Here is a 19,397-nt window from a genome sequence, read left to right on the forward strand (position 1 = left end):
TTTGATCTAATTGGTCCAGGTGGAGCCCAAGTGTGTGTATGTTTTTTTTTTAAAGCTTCCTAGATGGTTCTACTTTGCAGCCAGGGTTGAGAACCACTGGTCTGAGCCAATACTCCACTTAACAGATGTAGAAACTGAGGCCCAGAGACCAGGTTACCTAGGCTCACACAGGGCCAGGGCCACAGACGCCAATCAGACGTCCTGTCTTGTTTGTTAAATGAGCAAACAAAAGACTGATCCTCTATTGGAGGCATCTCTGTCTGCAGAGACCAGCTACCCAACCCCGTTCCTCCCACACCTGCATTTTCATATTCTTTTCATCACAAGCTGGGCCGACTACCATCTTGACCCTGCTTCTCGTGGCCTCTCATCCTGAAGGCTTTGGGGCTTATCCAGGGCAAACGTCTGGTTCAGACACTGTCCATCGTGTCTGGAGCCTTGGAGAGGAACAGGGCACTTGTAGCACTGTGGCCGCAGGGAGTGCCAGTGTCCACCCAAGAGCAGGGGTGTGTGTGTGCAAACGCATCCATGTGCATAGATACACACCTGTGTGCAGAGGACTCTTCTGCATGGGGGCACACATCCTTCCAGGCATACGGGCACTCTCAGTGAAAACATTTATGTGTGGATGTGTACACACCCACATGCAGCATGGTACACACGTTCACAGTAGCCCCTGTCTACACAGCAGTGTAAGTGCATGAGGACATACGTGTAAACGGACCAGAGTTCCTACAATGCTGGTGTGTGTCCATAATGGTGTACAAGAGTATAATGCTGCATCTACATGTACAGAATATACACTTGTATTTATCACTGGAGACTTGCATGTAACAATATATACGTGGCTGATTGGCTGTGTGTGTGTGTGTGTGTGTGTGTGTGTGACCAGCAGTCTGTGTGTGCAGGACACAGGTTTATGTGGAGACAGAAAAGGTGTCTGCTGTTTTCTAAGGAATCACTGGGAAATACACAGGTGGGAAAACTGTATCTTTCATGCTTAAATATATTTCCGCACATATAAATGAAACGTGGTATTGTACCAACTAAGATGCTGCATGTTAACATCATGTATCATTGATAGAATTCAATAAGCCATGCAAGGCCCTGGTAGCATTCCTTAAAATTTTATTTAACACTGTTTCAGCCAAGCAGCGTTGGGCCAAGCCTCGTACACACTGTGGATTACGGGCGCAAATGCATAATTTGTAGGATATAATATACAGCACGTGAGAAGCGTAACAGAGAAGCATCACCTAAGAATTCCAAAGGTCTCCATCTTTCTTTGGGCTCAACTTCATCCCCTTCATTCCCCAAACATGATTAAAACCCATTCCTTCACACTTCCCTAGGAGGTCGCTGCGTTTGTGGTGGAGAGAGATAAAATGGTGGGTGAGGATTTAGGGTGGGGAAGAGATAACACTCTAAGACCTGGTCCCTGGAATGTTTCTACTCCTCCCAGCCTGTCAGAGGCAGGCTCGGGCCCCAGCATGTGTTACAACACGGAGACTGAAGGAAGCATCTTTAGAGTTCCTCGGGTTGACTGAAAAGTTATTCATTCAGAATGAGTAAAAAGAGCATTGAACTTATCAAATTGATAGTAAACCCTTCATTAAAAGATTCATAGGAATGGTTCCCTGCTTCTCTCTTTTGAAGGGGAAACCACGTCCTCTCTTGAGCCCAAAGGAGAACAACCTTGCACATAGCTACAGGCCTGCCAGCCCCCCTTTCAAAACGTGGGCTGGCCGTTTGCCTGAAACATCAGCTAAATGATGAGTGGCCTGAGAGAACAGAAAAACTCAGGAGCTGGGGAGATGGGATCCAAACTAGAATGTGAGCAAGAAAATGGTGGAACCACCACTGAGGGGCCTCCAAGCTGAAAATGCTCCTTGACCAGCCAGCCACTGGGCAGTGAAGAGAGGTCAAGGTCCCACGTGGATACACGCCCATGTATAAGACAGATGACTATCGAGAACCTTCTCTATGGCCCTGGGAGCCCTACTCGGCGCTCTAGGGTTACCTAAATGGGAAGGGAATGCAAAAATGGGGGTGCGTGTGTACATACAGCTGATTCACGTTGCTGTACCGGAGAAGCTAACACAACACTGTAAAGCAACTATCCTCCAATAAAATTTTTTTTAAAAAACAATCCCACGTGGGGCCTGCGAGCCCTGTTCTCTGGAATCTCCTCTTAGCATCCCTGGGCTTCATTTTGGCTTGACACCACCAGGACTGAGACAAGGAACTCCCTACGCCTGCCTGCCCGTGTTTCTGTAACTTCCCTCCAACTGAGCCTGAGAGGCCTGTGAAGTGAAGACAGGCAGCCTAATTTGAACAGCGATCAGACCCCCCACCCCACCCCAACTCCCCAACTCCTCTGCCACCCACAGCAAAGCGGTCATCAGAACTATCTTTCCAGACAGTCCCCTGGCCCCTCTCCACCAGCAGCGATATCAGCCAACCTGCTTGAACGCCAGCACCAAAAAGGACAGTATCGTCTTCACACGCTGAAGCCTCCAGAGCCTGGTGCTGTGAGCTGGCTCCTGGGTGAATATAGGGGGGAAAAAAAAAAAAACAAGTTTCCTAATGTTTAGATTAGAACTTAGAATGGGAAAAAGCGCCCATCGGTGTGTGTGCCCCTCTTCAGCACACACTCACACACACACACACATGGCCACACAGACAAATCATGAATCATCTCTGTGGCTGAGCATTTTAGCGTTCAGTAATATTCTCAGAGGCCCAGGGTTTTCAGGCAAATCCCAGGTCTGTGCACAAGGACACTGCATAAATCCCTCCCCTTATGAAAGGCCAGTCTGAGCAGATGGGACCACTCCTAAGTAAACTGTAGAGCCCTCCCCATCTCTGGAGGAGCGGCAGGGGGCTGGCCCTACCAGCCCAGAGATCAACAGAAGCTAACGTTCTCATCCCCAACTTACCTCTCCGAGGGAGGTGTCCGTTTGACCACACAGTCCTCCCTCTGCTCCCCCAAGGGGAAGGCAGATCCCGAAGGGGACTGAGGGAAACCCGTGCAGAGCAAGTGGTGGCCAGAGTCAGGTAGGTGAAGATGAGCATCGGAGAGCAGGCCAGGGCTGGAGGAGGTAAGAGGCCAAAGTGCCCCTCCAAGCCAGGTTCTTTCCATGTTAAGTCTGGGGAAAGAACCTCAAAAAAACTCCACTTCTTGATAATCTGCCTCATTAATATTTATTCAACAAAAGAGTGTTTTTAAGAAGAAGGAAGGGCCAGATAATTAAATACTCAGCAGAGGTCGATGCTTCCTCCACCCCATTCTCTCTGGCCCCCCACCTGCAGCCTAGGCCAAAGATACATGCCACACCGTTTACCACCCCAACCCCTCTTCAGCTCCCCAGGTGTGTCAGAAAGACATAAGGCAGGGGGATGGAGAGAGAAAGACAGACTTGGGCACCCCCAGGTGCGCCCCAGGAAATGCATGGACTGTGAAATTATACCAGGGCTGGACAACTTACCACCACGCTGGAACCCTTGGGGTACTGAAATAATTAACTTGCTAATCAGCTACACCTTGCTCTTTCCTTTCTTCCTGGAAAAACAACAATTGCAAATCGCCTTCATATCAGGTTGCTGTGTCAGTCACTTGGAGACAAATGATGCTCTGGAAGAAATACTCTCTTGCCTGCGTGTAAACTGAACCGGGTCCTACCAAGTGAGGCCTCTGCCCCCTTCTCCTCCTCCCCAACCCTTCCCACCAGGCGTGGAGGCGGCACTGGGGGAGGGGGACACAGAATGCTTCTGGAGGGGCAGAGCTTTTTTTCTGTCCACGGCACAGAGCTTTTCCATCTCCGCTAAGCTTTCTTGATTTCGGCCCTCTTTAGCCCGCTCGCCGGCGCTAAACAGCCAAGATCCATGTGGAGAAAAGAGGATTGATTAGAATCGTAATAATAATCCCTGGCATTCGTCCGGCTTTAGCGTTTACAAAGTGTTTCCACACATTATCTCATTTGGTCAGAGGAGGCCGGAGCTGGAGGGAATCTGAGCAATCACGTAGCCCAATTCCCGCGGGTTACTGATGGGGAAACTGAGGTCCCAAGAGGTTGAATGTCTTCCCCAAAGGCCACAGCTAAGGACAGCATGGCCAGGTCCTCGTGTTCACTGCCTAGAGACCCTGGGCCGTCTCCCATCCTCTGAAAAGAGGGAAAGGGCGTGATCACCTTTTGGGTCCACTGTGGATGTAAACCAGGAAAGCAAAAAATTTCAAGAGTAGAGCATGGGCACCAGTAAAAGCCGATGTCACAAGAATGGTTTGGGGGGACGGGGAGTGGAGGAGACTAGTGAACACACTTCCTCGCTGTCTTTGTCCCCTTGCCTCTCCCTTCTCTCTAGGCTTCAAAATATGAACATTATGCAGTTTGGGATCTAAGGCTTAATTCGGCCACAGGTCCCCAGGGAGGGTGTGGGAGCCGGGGCGTGCTTTTCTTGGATTTAAATCTGGCACCTCCACTCCCAGGATTCACGGCACGAGGGGCTCATGTGTGCACACGTGTGTCCACTCAAGACGCTGGATTTAGTGGTGAAAAACAGGCATCTTGATCCTTTCACAGATCAGATGATTTGCAAATTAATAGCTCTTCACCCCCTCCCCAGGCCCACACACACACACCCCCCACCACTCCTGGCTCTGAGGAGGTGAAAAAAGCTTTCTGGTGAAGAGAGACATAAGAGTGGAAAAATATCAGGTGGGACAAGGAAGCAAGCTGACACTGGATTCTGGAGGAAGACACTTCTCCGTGAGTGGCAGCAGTGTATTCCAACGGGGGTCTCGGCGTTTCCTTGCCCTCGTGGCCCGAGCCCCCTCGGAAGGTAAGCGGTTCCTTTGTGTGTTCGTTTATTACTAAGCCCAACTCTTTTCCTTCTAAAACTCCTTCTTCTCCCTGTTGAGCTGACCATGCTTCTGGATTTATGAAGAGAGATGTTTTAGCAGAAATCCCCCAGAGTGGCCCATCAGCCCTAAATCCCAGGCCCGCTCACCCCCCGAAGACCCCATGACACACAGCATGCCAACACGGCTTCCTCTTGCCTATGCATTAGCCATCCATTGTGGCAACCTGACATCTCTCACACATAAAACCGTAAGAGAGAAATAAAATATCTGTCTCTTGGCGAAAATAAAGCTTTGCCTTCCTCCTGATGTATAGGATATAAAATAAAGCCGCGGCTCCAATAGTGGCTTTTCCTTATGCCGGAGTTGCCTTTGCACACACGGAGACAATGAAGACGGATGGTTTGGGACGAGGCCCAGCCTCCTGGGGCCGCCTTCACCCTGTTTTATGGTCGTCTCTCCCCCTCCTCCCTGTCTTTTTCTTTCTTCTTCACTTTCTTTCCTTTCTGCTGTGACTTTGCCTTTCATTTGCCCTTCTCTTTCTTTCCTCTGGAACTTTATTCCTCTTGTTCACTTTCTTTCTGAAGCAGGGAGACAAGAACCGAGTTGCTCACCTTCCCCGATGCGCCCGCCATCTCTCCCCACCTCCCCCTTCTCCAGACCCCCAACTCTCCCCGGACTGCCAGCCCCTATGACGAATCTTGCTGGGACTGCTTGGGGACCTGCTTTGGTCAAAAGTACAAACGTTCCCCAGGGACAATTAAAAATGTATTTAGTGGTGGTGGGGGGTGGGATTTTCTTTTCTCCCCTTGAGGGACTGCCCTCCTCCCTTTCCTCTCCCGAGACTCCAGTGGTTTGTGGATCTCAGCAGTTATTTATTTAGCCTCCGAGGAGTCAAGAGAGCAAAGCTGCCACCTCGAAGGGGCGAGAGTTGACATCTACCTCTCAAGCCCCAGCCTCAAACCTGCCTCCTCAGACAGACTGTGTGGGCCTTGGGCCCCTTCCAGCCAACTCAGCTGCCCGAGGTCTGACTCCAGTGCCTCCCGATATGCCCTGCCTCATTCCTCAGTCCTGGGAGCTAGGGTGCAGTGTGAGGGCAAGAGGATGGGGCCCTCCCTGGGCTCACACAGAGAGGCAGAACTGTCACCCTCACAATCACAAACGTGGTCACCTCCCCCCTCCAACACACACTTGACACTCCCATGGTGCACAGAGGCCACCTTTTGTCTCCTCCATCCCCGGAGGCCTAGCTCCTACCAGGTGGGCATCGCTCCCCTCTGTGTCCTTCCTCTGTGTCTCCAGAAGCTTCTTCCCATCCCTGCCCTGACCTCATGACTCAGGCTGCTTCCTGACCCATTCAGAACCTCACCTGCTCCAACCAAGGATGCAGGAAACATCCCAGGTGAGGGAAGAGTAAGTAGTGACTGGAAGAAAAGTGGGTGCAAGGTCTGGGTTCCTGGGTGAACAACCGGGAGGGCGGGAGAGCTTTGGTGTTGCCTGGATGCAGGCAGTGTCCAGCAGAAGGGCTGTGGGTGGCTTTCAGCCTCTGAGACTGATGAAGGGGCGTGTGTGTGTGTGTGTGTGTGTGTGTGTATGTGTGTGGAGGGCCCCTGGTCACCCCTAATTTGTGAAGAGCTTTATTAATGCAAACACGGAAGGAGCTGGTGAGGTGGCAACATCTATTGAACTCTGCCCCCACGGGGGGCAGGTCCAGAAAGAACTCAATCCCACTCGCAAAGCTTTGGGGTCTCTCTCTCCACCTGGTATCTCTCTAGATATCAGCAGCGACCACCGCCATTAGGTAAGGGGAGAGAGTCAATTAGTGAGAGGATTAATTACTCGGAGGCACGAGCCCCGTTTGTCTTCCTTACCGGGTGCGAGTGTGTTCAGACGGAGGAACACGGGCACGCACCCAAATACACATTGTTGTCACGCCGTCTTAGACGTTTTATTTATTTGTTGGATTCCTGCCCAGAGCCGCTCAAACGCTCTTCCACCGGCTCTGAGTCTCCCACCCAGCAGGCCGCCCCCTCTTCTCCTGCCTGTGATCGGCTGTCACAGCCGGGACACCCTTCGGTCCCCCCTAGGCACCTGCAGGCTCCTGGGCTCTGAGCCTCACTCACCCCGCCACCCTTTTTGGTCACAGGGTGCCTTACTGTTTCTCTTCCTCCACGCATTTCCCCCAGTATGTCTTTCCTTCTTTCATCCCCGCTTACTTTTCCACGGTCCTTCTCTTTTTCCCCTCTGGGCTTCTATTCCTCTATTCACTGCTCCCCTGCCCTCACTTCTGTCTCTTTCTGTCTCTCGCTCTCTCCCTGTCCTGCCTTCTCCAGCTCACCCTGTCCATCCCAGGCTGTCCACGTCCTGTCTTTGCTCAGCGGGGCAGTGCTGAGATCACCACGCTCGACCTGGCTCCCCGCTTGCGTGCCCAGGGTGCCTCCAGCCCTCGTGGGAAGCCCGGTGTTGCTTACCCAGCCCGAGCACACACCGTGAAGGCCCGGTCAGATGCTGCCCTTTCCCGGCCTTGAGGTCCCCCACCTCCCCTCACCTGGGTCTTGGAAATGTGGCCCAGATGAAGTACACAAAGGCGCAGCAGGGTGACAAGCTCCCCAAACTTCTCATCTTCAGTAGGGCACCGACTCTGGAATTTCAGGGTTTCTTTCCCAGGAAGAAAGGAGGTAATACCGATCCCCCCAACCCCACCCTACCCCCTCCACACTTACTACGTGGTTCTGGGCAGATTGTGAAAAGAAAAAAAAAAACTAAAGTGCCGCATGCAAATAGGTCATTTCCAGGAGAGAGTGTTGGAGTGAGACTAAGGCAACCCAAAGCAGGAGCAAAGAAAGGAGACAGCAGGAGAGGTTGGATCAGATCCCCGGACTCAGGGCAGCTTCCATGACTGCACCAGTGGTGTCCTCTAGAGTCAGTACGGAGTTTGCTTGGCCTCCAGGGCTATGAGGGTCTCAGCCGCGCCGGGCTCACTCCCTCCTCCCTCTCCCTGGAAGGTGGTGGCCGGCACAGGGACCCAGTCTGTTCTGCTGCAGGCACCCCCTTTCTCGGGCTCACCGCGGGTTTCTGGGGGCTGAGTGAGGAGGGAAGCGGCCAGGACGGTGGCCCGTGATTAGGACCAAAAGTAACCAACCAAGCTGGCTGACTCGGATCCTTGGGCCTCCTAAGCCCTGCATTGGGAAGGAGGCGATGTGGGGCTTGGAATCAAGGAAGAAAAGGGGTGCAAGAGAGGGCACTTTCAGCGCCCCAGCTGCAGGGTGGCTGGGAAGAACCGGCAGGACCCTCCCATCCCACGTTCCTAGGACCAGGTCCCTCCTCTGGGGCTGGTCTTCAAGGAGATTCTCACAGGAGAAAGCTGTGTTGTGAATCCTGCCTCCTGGGCCCTGTGGGGCCTTTTCCAAGAGTGCCTGGGATGAGGTTCAAAGGATGCTGTGGCCGCTGAGCGATGCCTGGACAGCAAATTGCCCCCTGTAGCACCCGGGGCAGAATTTACACCCCCGGCAGCATAGCGAGTGGTGTGTGTGGTGGTGGGTTCGGGAGATGTGGAGAGCTTTGGGCGGAAAGCGCTTGCGGACTTGAGGACAGGCAGTAAGGGCAGCAGGTGAGGGTGAGGAGAAGAGGCTGGGGCTCTTTGCCAAGCAGACAGGGGTTTAAGAGCAGAGCTGAGCTGACAAGCTTCGGAGGCTGCCAATTTGGAAAGCTGGGTCAGTTTTCTCGCCGTGTCTCTGGGATCAATTACATTTTAAAATAAAAGCTCAATGGAAATGGGGGGAAAACACATTAATCTACTGTACTGTTGCCTTGGAAGCTCTAAAACTGGACTTACATTTCTAGAATCAGGAGCCAGGAGGCCCGCCTTGAGTTGCTCCTCTGCTAGACTCCCGGGTTAGTTCCCCAGGACTTGTTTACGGAGTCATCTGGACACTGGGGGCGGAGAACCTGTCCCAGCCAGAGTCCCGTCCTCACCCTCAGCTCCCCTCACCCGCGATCCGAGCGCAGGGAGGGACTCTCTGTCCCCCCAGTCGAGGTCCCTCCACCCCCAAACGGGGGCAGCAACGTCCTCCAGCCCGTTCTAAAGGCGGCCGCGGCGGACCTTGGACTCAGGAAGGGCCGGCAGCCGGGTCCAGCTGTCGCTCTGAAGGTCCCCACCAAACGCCCCCAACTCAACCCCGCGGTCCCTCTGCTTTGCATGAGAAGGAGCCCAGCTGGGGCGGGGGCGGGGGCGAGCCGCTCGGGACAGGATCCGCTATAGATTCCAGAAAGGGGCGGTTGACTTGAGAGCGCTGGTGGCGAGAACCAAGACAGCTGGGGGTGTAGGGGAGGTGGGGAGAGCTGGGAGACGACTCAGAGGACACCCCCCGCCCCCCACCGCGGGCCTCACCCAGAGCAGCAGGCTGAGAAGGCGCCTCTGGGTCCGGGTGGAGGCGGCGAGGACCCCAGCCACGCAGCTCTTAGCGCCTCCCGGGGTCCCTGAGTACCGGGTGCCACTCGGCTGGTCCCTGGAAATGCCCGGTCCGCGGCAGGAGCACAAAGCCAAGTCGCATCCCGCGAAACTGGCCTGCTGGGTTGGGGAACCGCGCGGCCCCTCCCCAGCTCCGCCCTGAGCCCCGGCCTGGGAGAGATCCGAGGAGGGGGCTGTTGAGAGAGAGAAAGAGAGAAAAAAAACAGCCCCAACGCCGCCCTCCCGGCAGTGGGGAGCCAGAGCCCAGGTGTGTGTGTGGAGGGGGTGCGGAGACGGCGAAAGGGGCCTTGGATCCCGAGGTCCAAATGGGCGGAGCGCCAGAGAGGCGCACAGCCGGCCTTAGCTCGGTTTCCAACCGAAAGGGGTCTCGGGCGGCAAGACGAGGGGGCTGCCAGCGGGCCTAGGGGGTGCGGGGCCGTGCGGGCGGAGGCTTAAAGATGGAAAGCAGTGTTGGCGGAGTCCTAAAACCCCAGTGTACTGAGCGCAAACCAAATTCGCTGTATCGGCTTCCCGGTTCGTTCGAAGAGGGTATTCCATTTGCAAGGAACTGAGTTCCTTGCCTGCCCAGGTTCGTAACAATTGCGTTTCGGGGAGCATTTCCTCCAGCTTAGCTGGGAGAGAGATGTCTGAACCCAGCCCCGCGTGTGGGGTCAAAAGGCCATTCCCCAAATACCGGCCAGACCGGGCTGGCCAGCCGCCCATCTTTATTGCCTTCTACACTTGAGCCGAATGTGTAGGGCCTTCCTAACGCCCCTTCCGGGAAAAAAAAAAAAAAACCGAGGAGCAAATGCGGCGGGGCTTGCCCAGCCCTGCCACCTTCAGATTTCACTTCGGAAGAGATCCGGGTTAAGCATAGGAATGGTGCTGTCGAAACGAATTTGATATTTGGTGTGGGCCGCGGAACTAGAGTGATTCTTCGAGGCTAAGACTCCAGGACCCAGATTCGGTCCGCACTTCTGGGAGATCCTGGCCCCCGCGGGCAGTGGTCCCTAGTTTATACTCCGAGGAAAGGGAGGAAGGAAGGCATGGGCTCCGTAAGACGCGAACTACCGGAGGCTGTGCTCTGCGCTTGTCTGCGGAAGCTGGTGCCAGCCTTGAGCCTGGAAAAGGGGAGACGGGAGGCCGGGCCGGTTCTCCGCATACCCCCATCCTTCTCAGTCTCCGGGTGGAGCCCCCAGGACGTCGCCGTTCCCTCTGTCACTACCACCCCCACCCCGGCCGCCGCTATTGCCCCCACCGTTTCCCGCCTAGTCGTTTGTTTTCGTCTGTAAAAGGTGTCTCTGGATCACAGTTTTCTCACAACTTCTCGCCGGGGTTGCAACTCCTCACCCGAGGCGCTTCCCCCCCCACCCCTCCCCCCCCCCGGAGCCGCGCCTCCGGTCTCCCCCGCCCCCACCAGGAAAGCGCCGGAATCAACTTTCCAAGACGGCGCTGCGGGAAACAGACACCCAGATCTCCCAGAGCCCCGGAACCTGTGGACTTTGGATGGATTGGGGGAGGAGGGCACAAAAGGAGCGACCGGAGGAGAGAGATTTTGCTGCCAAACGCCCTCCCCTCTACGCCCCCAAAGACACGCGCGGCGCCCGGGGCAAATTTCTAGGCCAAGAAAGCAAGGGTGGCGGGCGGGAGGGACCCAGCACCCGCTGAATTGCAAAGCCAAACAGTGCACCTGGGCCGCCGAGGCTCCCAAAGCCAGCTGCACCCCAACCTCCAACAAGGCTCGATCTTGGGTACCACCCACCCTCAGGGCAGAAATCTGCCCTCCGCCTGCGCCCACTCACGCGCGCTCTCAGTCTCTCCTACCGCAAGCGACTCCGTACCGGAGCAGGAGGGGACCCGGGCACTTCGCTGCCCGCCGCCCGCACCGCGCGGGGCCGCAGTGGCCGCCGCCACTGATCCTCGAAACGCGGTCTCCCGGCACTCTCCCCAGCCGAGAGATGCAGGATGGTTTACAGAGGGACCGCGAGCCGCTGATTGGTCACAGGCCGCCGTGACGTCGGCGGGCGCTGCATTAAGGCAAGGGGGCTTCCAGAGCCCAGCCAACAGCCGGGAGCAGTGACCGAGCCGCCGGAGCCGGGGAGAGACGCGCCGGGGCGGCGGACTGGGCCAGAAGACCAGGGACAGAGGGACGCCTGTTCGGGACAGCCGGCGACAGCGGCGGCCCAGCCCGAGCTGTTCCAGACGCGCACAACTGTAGCCGCTGCACCAGGATGTTTTTGGTTTGGGGTTTTTTTTAAAGCTCTTCAAGCTACTCCTCCTCCCCCCGACTCCTCCCGCTGCAAAAGGAAAAAAAAAAGAGGAAGGAAAGAGGCTAGAAAGGAAACACAGATTTGCTACCCCAACGAAAAACAGAGGGGGAAAGAAAAGGAGAAAGTCCAGAGACTGTGGGGTTTGTACGGAGGCAGCCGGAGCGTGGGCCGAGCGATGTGGGGCTGCGCGCCCAGGCGGCCGCGAGTTGCGACTGGAGCCACGATGCACGGCCAGGCGCGGTGAGGAGCCGGACGGCACCCCCTCTCCGAAGGAGTCCAGGCGCGGGGAGGGCCGTCCCGCGGAGACGGAGGCCGCCCGGCAGGCCACCGGCCGAGGTGACGGGGCTGGGGCGGTGGGGAGCGCGCGCGCTCACCTGGTTGCGTCTGCGCGGAGTTGTCCCTCTCCGCTCTCGGTGGACAAGAGAACTCTTCTCCAAAAGGGGGGAAACCTAAGCAACAACAACAATCGACAACGAGACCTTCCTCCCGTCCTCCCCTCCTCCCTCCCTCCCCGCCTCGGCCAGCCCCTTCTCCCTCCTCCCCCAGGCCCACCGCGGGCGCCCAGCGCGTCCTAACCCGCTGAGCGACGCCGGCAGTTTAGGATCCGAAGAGTCTCTATTCGCTTGGTTCTTTTCTTTATCGAAAGAGGAGGGGAAATTCCGGTGGCGGGCAACCCGGCACACACACACACACCCCGCCCTCCTACCCCGACAAGAGCAGATGCACTTTGCCTTCTGACAGCTCTACCTCAAGCCCGAGAGAACTCAGCGGCGCTCTCCCCGCAACCCCGGCCAGCCGCGTCGTCCTTCTCCGACTCCGCTGTGTTTATTTCCGTTCCCGTCGCCGTTCTCGGTGACCTTCACTCCTTCGCGGGCTGTGGGCTTGAAGAGTCGCTTAGCTCGCCCGCCTGAGACCCTTTTCCTCGCCCCGCGAGCTGCGGCGGCGCTACTGTGCCCCGGAGGCCCCGGGACTGCCCGGCTGCACACTACTCCGAGGCGGCGCCCCCCACCCCACGCCCCCATCAGCCTGCCTCCCTGTCTTTGATTTTCCGGTGCGGGTTTCGGTTTGCCCTGCCACTTGTGTCTCCCCTTTTGTGGAGGGGCTGGGGAGTTCCTGCCGGTCGTCTTCGTGAGTCATCCCCTCGGCTCTATCTTGCGATTCTCTTCTCCGGGCCTCACCCGACCAAACCAAAGACCATGGTGCACTGTGCCGGCTGCAAAAGGCCCATCCTGGACCGCTTCCTCTTGAACGTGCTGGACAGGGCCTGGCACGTCAAGTGCGTCCAGTGCTGTGAATGTAAATGCAACCTGACCGAGAAGTGCTTCTCCCGGGAAGGCAAGCTCTACTGCAAAAACGACTTCTTCCGGTGAGTACTTTCGCGCGCCTCCTGGGCCGCTCCTTCCCCGCGGGCCCTTCCCAGCCGGCTTCGGATCAGAGGTCAGCGTGGCCCCTGCGACCCGCGTTGGGAGCTGCCTTTGGAGAGGGGCAGCCAACTCCCCGGGGGAGGGGGGTGGGGGTGGGGGCTCCCGCCTCTTGTCCAGCTGGCGCGCGCTGGGCTCCGAGGATGCGGCCTGCTTTTGCCCTGGAAATTGTGGGTCCGGGCTTGGCTGCACGTGCCTGGGAGAAAAGAGCCTGAACTCGCCTCGGAGCGAGAAGCCTCTCCTGGCTTGGAAGAAGGTAGCTCAGCCTCAGAAGGTGTAACCCCGGGTCCTACCTTTCCCCTGGCAGATCTGTCCAGCAACTGCATTCTCCCTGCCTCCCCACTTGACTCGTCCTCCAGATTGAGCTTAAAGCCCAGGCTAAGCTGCGCCCCACTACCTTTCCAGTCCCTAAGAAGTCTTGGCGGGAACCGCCGAGCCTTTAGCATGGCGCGTCCAGTCGCCTGCTGTGGCAGCGGCTGGGAAGAGCTAGGGCCTGGGGGCCTATCTTGCATGGCCTGGGGTCTGCCTGACACCCGATGGGCCAACCTAGCCACACTACTAGCACTGGTAGTCTGTGAAGTGCCAGAGGCTGCAGCCTGCAAGACGACCTTCCCCGGCTGCCCGCGTGGCCAGCAGGTTCGGCCTCCACGCAACGCCGACCTCGGCAGTGAGGTGCGGGCTCCGCTCGGAGCTCTTCTGGGCTCTGGCCACCACTGCCCGCCACCTCCTTGCGGAAACCTGGGGGAAAGCGGAGACCGGGCTCGTTGGAGACGGAGAAGTCTCCTGACAACCCTGCTCCGTTTAGCATTTTAACTCACCAAGCTGCCACCAAGTCCACACAACACACAAATCAACAGAACTGGAGCAAATTTGAATTGATATTCCCTTAGGCGGGTCTGAAATCTCCCAGTTTCCTTGACTGACTTAGTCTTTGCTTTCCTGAGTTTGTGGTGACAGATCGAACTGGGGGACAGAGTAGGGGTTCGAAGCCGCCCAGGTGGCTTTGCCCAGGGGCCCAGGACGCGTTGTCCCCGGTGCATCCCGGAAGCATGGCCCTGGTGGCCGCGGACCATGGAGCAAAGCTCAGTCGGCTGGTATTGCCGAGGGGAAGCGCAGGCTGGACCTCTGGGCCTTGGCCCGCGGTGCCTGGCCTCTGGCTACTGGCGAGAGCCAAGCGGGGCAATAGCGAGTGCTGCCGGCTGCCAGCGGGCCCCAGAAGCCTGGCTTCTGCGAAGCGCATCCCGGCAGCTAGAGCTGCGACGCGGTCTAGCTTGCACCGACCAGCCGGGCTTTGGGCTGGAATGTGGCAGTGCCCGGGCTGTGGCCGTCCAGGCTCTCCGCTCTGTTTGTTTACCCGCGGTGGGACTGGTCCTTGCCAGCCCCCAGCCTGTACGCGGGTTCTTTTTCGATGAAAGAGGCAATGCATAGAAAGCGGCGGTGCTTGGGCCGAGTTAGGATGGAGATCTAATTTGGTTTTCTGAATCTAATCGGAAAATAGGTGCCTGCCTGCCTCCCTCGGTGCTTTTTCCCTCTGGGACAACACGGGGCAGGAGGCTAGGGGTGGCGGCGGCTTAAGCTCCTTGCTCTCTCCTTGTAACCATGTGTATCTCCTCCCTGACTTTTCACTGGTGCCCGCGCTCTCTCCTCCTGCTTTCTGGCCTGCTTAATCGGCATTCTGCCTCTCTTCCTTTTTGGCTCTCTCTTTCTCACCCCCCCCCCCAACTATTCTTCCTCTACTCTCTCTATCGCCCTTCTCCTGCCCTTTGGCTTCCCTCGGCCCTCTCCCACCCGACCGCCCCCCACCCCGCAGGTGTTTCGGTACCAAGTGCGCTGGCTGCGCGCAGGGCATCTCCCCAAGCGACCTGGTGCGAAGAGCGCGGAGCAAAGTGTTCCACCTGAACTGCTTCACCTGCATGATGTGTAACAAGCAGCTATCCACCGGCGAGGAGCTCTACATCATCGATGAGAACAAGTTTGTCTGCAAAGAGGATTACCTAAGCAACAGCAGTGTCGCCAAAGAGAACAGCCTCCACTCGGGTGAGGCCCTGATGCCCAGCTCCTTCCGGGCGCGTGGGTCTTGGGGGAGGAAGGACTGTCACTGGCTGCTGCTCACCTGTCCCTTCCCTCTCCCCAGCCACCACGGGCAGTGACCCCAGTTTGTCCCCGGACTCCCAAGACCCGTCGCAGGACGACGCCAAGGACTCGGAGAGCGCCAACGTGTCGGACAAGGAAGGGGGCAGCAATGAGAACGACGACCAGAACCTGGGGGCCAAGCGGAGAGGGCCTCGCACCACCATCAAGGCCAAGCAGCTGGAGACGCTGAAGGCCGCCTTCGCCGCCACACCCAAGCCCACGCGCCACATCCGCGAGCAGCTGGCTCAGGAGACCGGCCTCAACATGCGTGTCATCCAGGTCAGGGCCTGAGCATGCCACTTAGTTCCCTCGAGGTGCAACCTGCAGGTTGAGCCTGGGGTGGGGGGTGAGGAGCAGTTTTGAGGAGCAGAGCGAGTCCCTGGAGGCTGGCAGAGAGGAGGGGAGAGGCCCAGACACACCCCTACCCGGCTCCGACTCTGAAGTCGCACCAGATGCGACTGGGCATCTGGCCTCCTCTTTCCGGTCCAACGCAGGTGACAGTGGTAACGATGGGAGAGAGACGGGGGGCGGAGGGGGGGGGCATGGGACGGGAGGAGGGGGCACCGTCAGGACGCGGTGATGAGAGTACCGACCTATTTTTCTGCCCTACCACCCCTATCCGGGAGGAGCCGAGCGGTCGCTGTGCTTCCCGGGATTAATCCGTGGTCTCCCTCGGTGTCCCCGCCCCCAACTTTGTGGGTCTCTGGCTCCAGTTAAATCAGCCCCCACCGCCCCGCCAGCAGACCTCCCCTCCAAAGAGAGGTGGGCCGTCCAGGTTTGAAAGGAAGGTGGTCGCGGCGGGAGTCAGCTCTCCGCGGCCCTTCCTGAGTCGCCTGGGGATCGGAGGCGTCCATCCAGGCAGCTGCGCCGGTGCGCGCTGTGAGGTTTTGAACCCGCGTGTGGTTCGGCCCGAGTCCCGAGCCCAAGGTTAGGTGTCCGGTGCCGGGCGGCTCTGCGAGGCCAGCCTAGGAGGTTTGTGCAGTAGGCGCACTAAGGCAGGTTGCCGTCAGCGGAGACGCTCTGCTTCTGAGAGGCTGTGCGCTCTTGTGCGCAGGTGAAGGGGAGGTTGCTTGGCCGTGTCTCTAACAGCGAGAGGCTATGGACGAATATGTTTGGCACTGGGAGATCATGCGTGGGTGCGGAAAGGAGGCTGTGGGTTTTGGTGTCACTGTCTTCGGGAGACTGAGTGTCAAAACAGGAGGCTGTTTGGATCTCTGTCACTATCACGCGGGGTGGGGGTGGGGGTTCTGCCAGGGTCCGTGAAAGGGAAGCCGTGTGTCTGACACTCTGGGGAGGTGAAGCGCCTCCGCGCGTACAAGCTAACTGTTTCGCTGCGATTGTTAGAAACAACTCCAACTGTCTCCTGTTGGGCAGGGCGGCTTGCCCAGGTGCCCCTGCCGGGAATCCTGTCCACCCTTGGCTCAAGGGCCACCCCGCGCGGTTCTACTCGAAGACCACCCCCCCCCCCCCATATACAGGACACAAAGCAAATACAGCTGGGAATCCGCGAGCTGGGAGGTGGAAGGGTGAGGGGCCAGGAGCGGCCGCACACCCGAAAAGTCGGAGGTAGGATCTCCGGGGCCTCACCCCAAGGCGTCCGTGCTTCAGGTCTGGTTCCAGAACCGACGCTCCAAGGAACGGAGGATGAAGCAGCTGAGCGCGCTGGGCGCCCGGCGCCACGCCTTCTTCCGCAGTCCGCGCCGGATGCGGCCGCTCGTGGACCGTTTGGAGCCGGGCGAGCTCCTTCCCAACGGGCCCTTCTCCTTCTACGGAGGTGGGTGCGCGGCCCGGGGGCAGGGCGCGGGCAGGCCGGGTTTCGTTTCGTTGGAAGCGGGCGGCAGTGCGGAGGCGCTCCTGGCTTTCTGCAGGAGAAGCGGAGAGGGCGGGAGAGAGGGGTGGAGGCTGGGGAGGAAATGAGGGGAGGCAGTGAGACCTGATCGCATTCCCGGCCCTGAATGAGGCCGGTGGGCAGAGAGAGCAGCTCCCGCGTTTGCACCCGGGCCGCCTCCGTGCGCCCAGCCGGGCACGGGAGCCCGGCGAATGGAGAGCCCCGGCGTTGCCCTCCCCAGATCCGCTAGCGCGCCTTCCCGCCCGGTCACCCCCGCCTCACCCGGGACCCCGCCCTGACGTCCCCTCTCCCCGCCGCCACCGCAGATTACCAGAGCGACTACTACGGGCCCGGAGGCAACTACGACTTCTTTCCGCAAGGCCCCCCGTCCTCGCAGGCTCAGACGCCGGTGGACCTGCCCTTTGTACCGTCGTCCGGGCCTTCCGGGACACCCCTGGGTGGCCTGGAGCACCCGCTGCCCGGCCACCACCCGTCGAGTGAGGCGCAGCGGTTCACCGACATCCTGGCGCATCCTCCCGGGGACTCGCCCAGCCCCGAGCCCAGCCTGCCCGGTCCTCTCCACTCCATGTCGGCCGAGGTCTTCGGGCCCAGCCCACCCTTCTCGTCGCTGTCGGTCAACGGCGGGGCGAGCTATGGGAACCACCTGTCTCACCCCCCAGAAATGAACGAGGCGGCCGTGTGGTAGCGGAGTCGCGCACGGCCCGCGGAGCTCGCGGCTGTACAGAAATGAACCTTCTATTTAAGAAAAACAGGAAAAAAAAAAAACACAAAAAAAATCACACACAAAACAGAAAAGCAAGTCACCCCCCGCCCCTCCTGCCTCCAGCCTCGGGGACCATTTTCCGTCTGGGGAGACCGGATGGGAACGGGGGACGCGAAATAGGATCCGGATCCGCCTGGAGGTAGGACCGGGATCCGAGCGCTGGCTGGCAAGGTGCAGAACTCGGGCACCCGCGGGGAATCCAGACCTCTCCCCACCTCCCACTGGACCGGGATCCTCGGACCGACGCCTCCGGCGTGAGCTCGGGGTCGGTGGGCCGCGGAAAGACACCCACGGTAGCCGCGGGGGCGGCCAGCCAAGGAGGTGACGCTGGGAGCCGCGGGGAGGGAGGCTGCGCCCGAAGCCAGTTGAGCTGGGCGAAGCGGCCGGGGGCGCTCCGGGCCGGCCACGAGACGTCTCAGGCTCTGAGACATCTATTAGAGTTGTCTCAGAGTTCAGCAACAGCGACCACAAACTCTTATAGCTTCAGAAACGCCGACCTGCTGTGCATCAGGTGGGACTATATATATATATTTTTTGTCTATCTGGGATTTTTGGTTTTTTTGTTTTTGCCAAAATTGCAAAATTCTAAATGTAAAGCCCTCAGTATCAACTCTTCTACCTTCACAAAGCTCTACACACACAGATACATGCAGACACACTCGATAGGATGGTCTCCAGCCAGACCTCTTAGTAATATGACTTGAACATCAGCTGTACAAGAGAAGTATTCTACCTTTACAAACACACACACAAAATTAAAAAAAGAAAAGACTATTGAACTAAAAACAGTCAACTGTTTACGTATAATGTTAAATTCAGGAGTTCAGTGTTTTACTAATATATTCTGTTTTGAAACCTCTTGTTCAAAACAAAATGTTTTGAGCAATCAACCAAAATTGTTCATTTTCTTTTCCTGTAGATGTTCTGATTTGCAGGGCTCACAGCTCACTGTGCTAGTATGTAAAAAGGTGTTGTTTACACAAGGCAAAGAGAAAACATGATATTCAGACACTTGCCAAATAGAGTAATTATAGCACAAATACTGTAAAGGTGCCTGGCACCACAACCTGAGAAAGTGTTAAAAAAAAAAGTGTTACAAGGTTTAAAAAAAAAACATCTTTGCTAATTTTTAGTCCTGTTGAACATTCATGGAATTGTTAATATGACTTATATAGACCCACACAGGTTTTATTTTTGTGTCTTTAAAATAAAAGTCCAGAATATTTAAATTTTATGGTCAAATATGCAGTCAACAGCTGCTACTTTTTTTCTTTATAAATTAAATTTCTCATATGTCTTTTATTGTTCTGATAAACCTAAGCTTGTGTGACCTCCAGTGCATATTAGACCATTCACTGTATGAAAGGAAACATGTTGAATAAATTTGTGAGTTTTTAATAAAAATAGAAAATCTGATGTTTAGATAAGCGGTGTGTTATTTTATGTTTTGACAACTAGAATTGATCTGTGATGGGGAGTGGAATGATCCCTCAGAAACCAGGAGAAAGAGAGACAGGACCAGGGCGGGGGGATCTGTTTTTACCTTGACTGTGGTTGAACCCCCTCGCTAATGTCAGCCAAGCTTTTCTCTGTGCCTTCCTTCTGTTATTAACTACAGATTTGCATTCTGTGAATTTTAATGGATAAAGTTGA

The 19,397-nt window shown here is 57.0% G+C and overlaps 1 protein-coding gene and 1 long non-coding RNA gene across 2 annotated transcripts; one reads left to right on the forward strand and one right to left on the reverse strand.

Annotated features, from left to right (window-relative positions):
• Positions 1-1,108: 1,108 nt before the first annotated feature.
• LOC110135163 (uncharacterized) lies at positions 1,109-10,518 on the reverse strand. Its single transcript, XR_011492106.1, has 3 exons — positions 2,940-10,518; positions 2,463-2,543; positions 1,109-1,359 (listed from the first exon to the last, which is right to left on the reverse strand). It is a non-coding gene; the product is annotated as an uncharacterized lncRNA (long non-coding RNA).
• A 198-nt stretch (positions 10,519-10,716) lies between these two features.
• LHX1 (LIM homeobox 1) lies at positions 10,717-19,160 on the forward strand. Its single transcript, XM_020890058.2, has 5 exons — positions 10,717-12,944; positions 14,810-15,036; positions 15,134-15,411; positions 16,741-16,906; positions 17,287-19,160. The coding sequence occupies exons 1-5, from the start codon at positions 12,775-12,777 to the stop codon at positions 17,664-17,666; spliced, it is 1,221 nt and encodes a 406-aa protein (XP_020745717.1). The 5' UTR covers positions 10,717-12,774; the 3' UTR covers positions 17,667-19,160.
• Positions 19,161-19,397: the final 237 nt, after the last annotated feature.

This window comes from Odocoileus virginianus, chromosome 17 (assembly GCF_023699985.2).
Source record: "Odocoileus virginianus isolate 20LAN1187 ecotype Illinois chromosome 17, Ovbor_1.2, whole genome shotgun sequence".
Lineage (NCBI taxonomy): Eukaryota > Metazoa > Chordata > Mammalia > Artiodactyla > Cervidae > Odocoileus > Odocoileus virginianus.

Coding starts and splice junctions, on each gene's coding strand:
- LHX1 (XM_020890058.2), top strand. CDS start 12,775: ATGGTGCACTGTGCCGGCTGCAAAAGGCCCATCCTGGACCGCTTCCTC. Junction 15,037..15,133: donor AGAGAACAGCCTCCACTCGG/GTGAGGCCCTGA, acceptor CCCTCTCCCCAG/CCACCACGGGCAGTGACCCC. Junction 16,907..17,286: donor GCCCTTCTCCTTCTACGGAG/GTGGGTGCGCGG, acceptor CCGCCACCGCAG/ATTACCAGAGCGACTACTAC.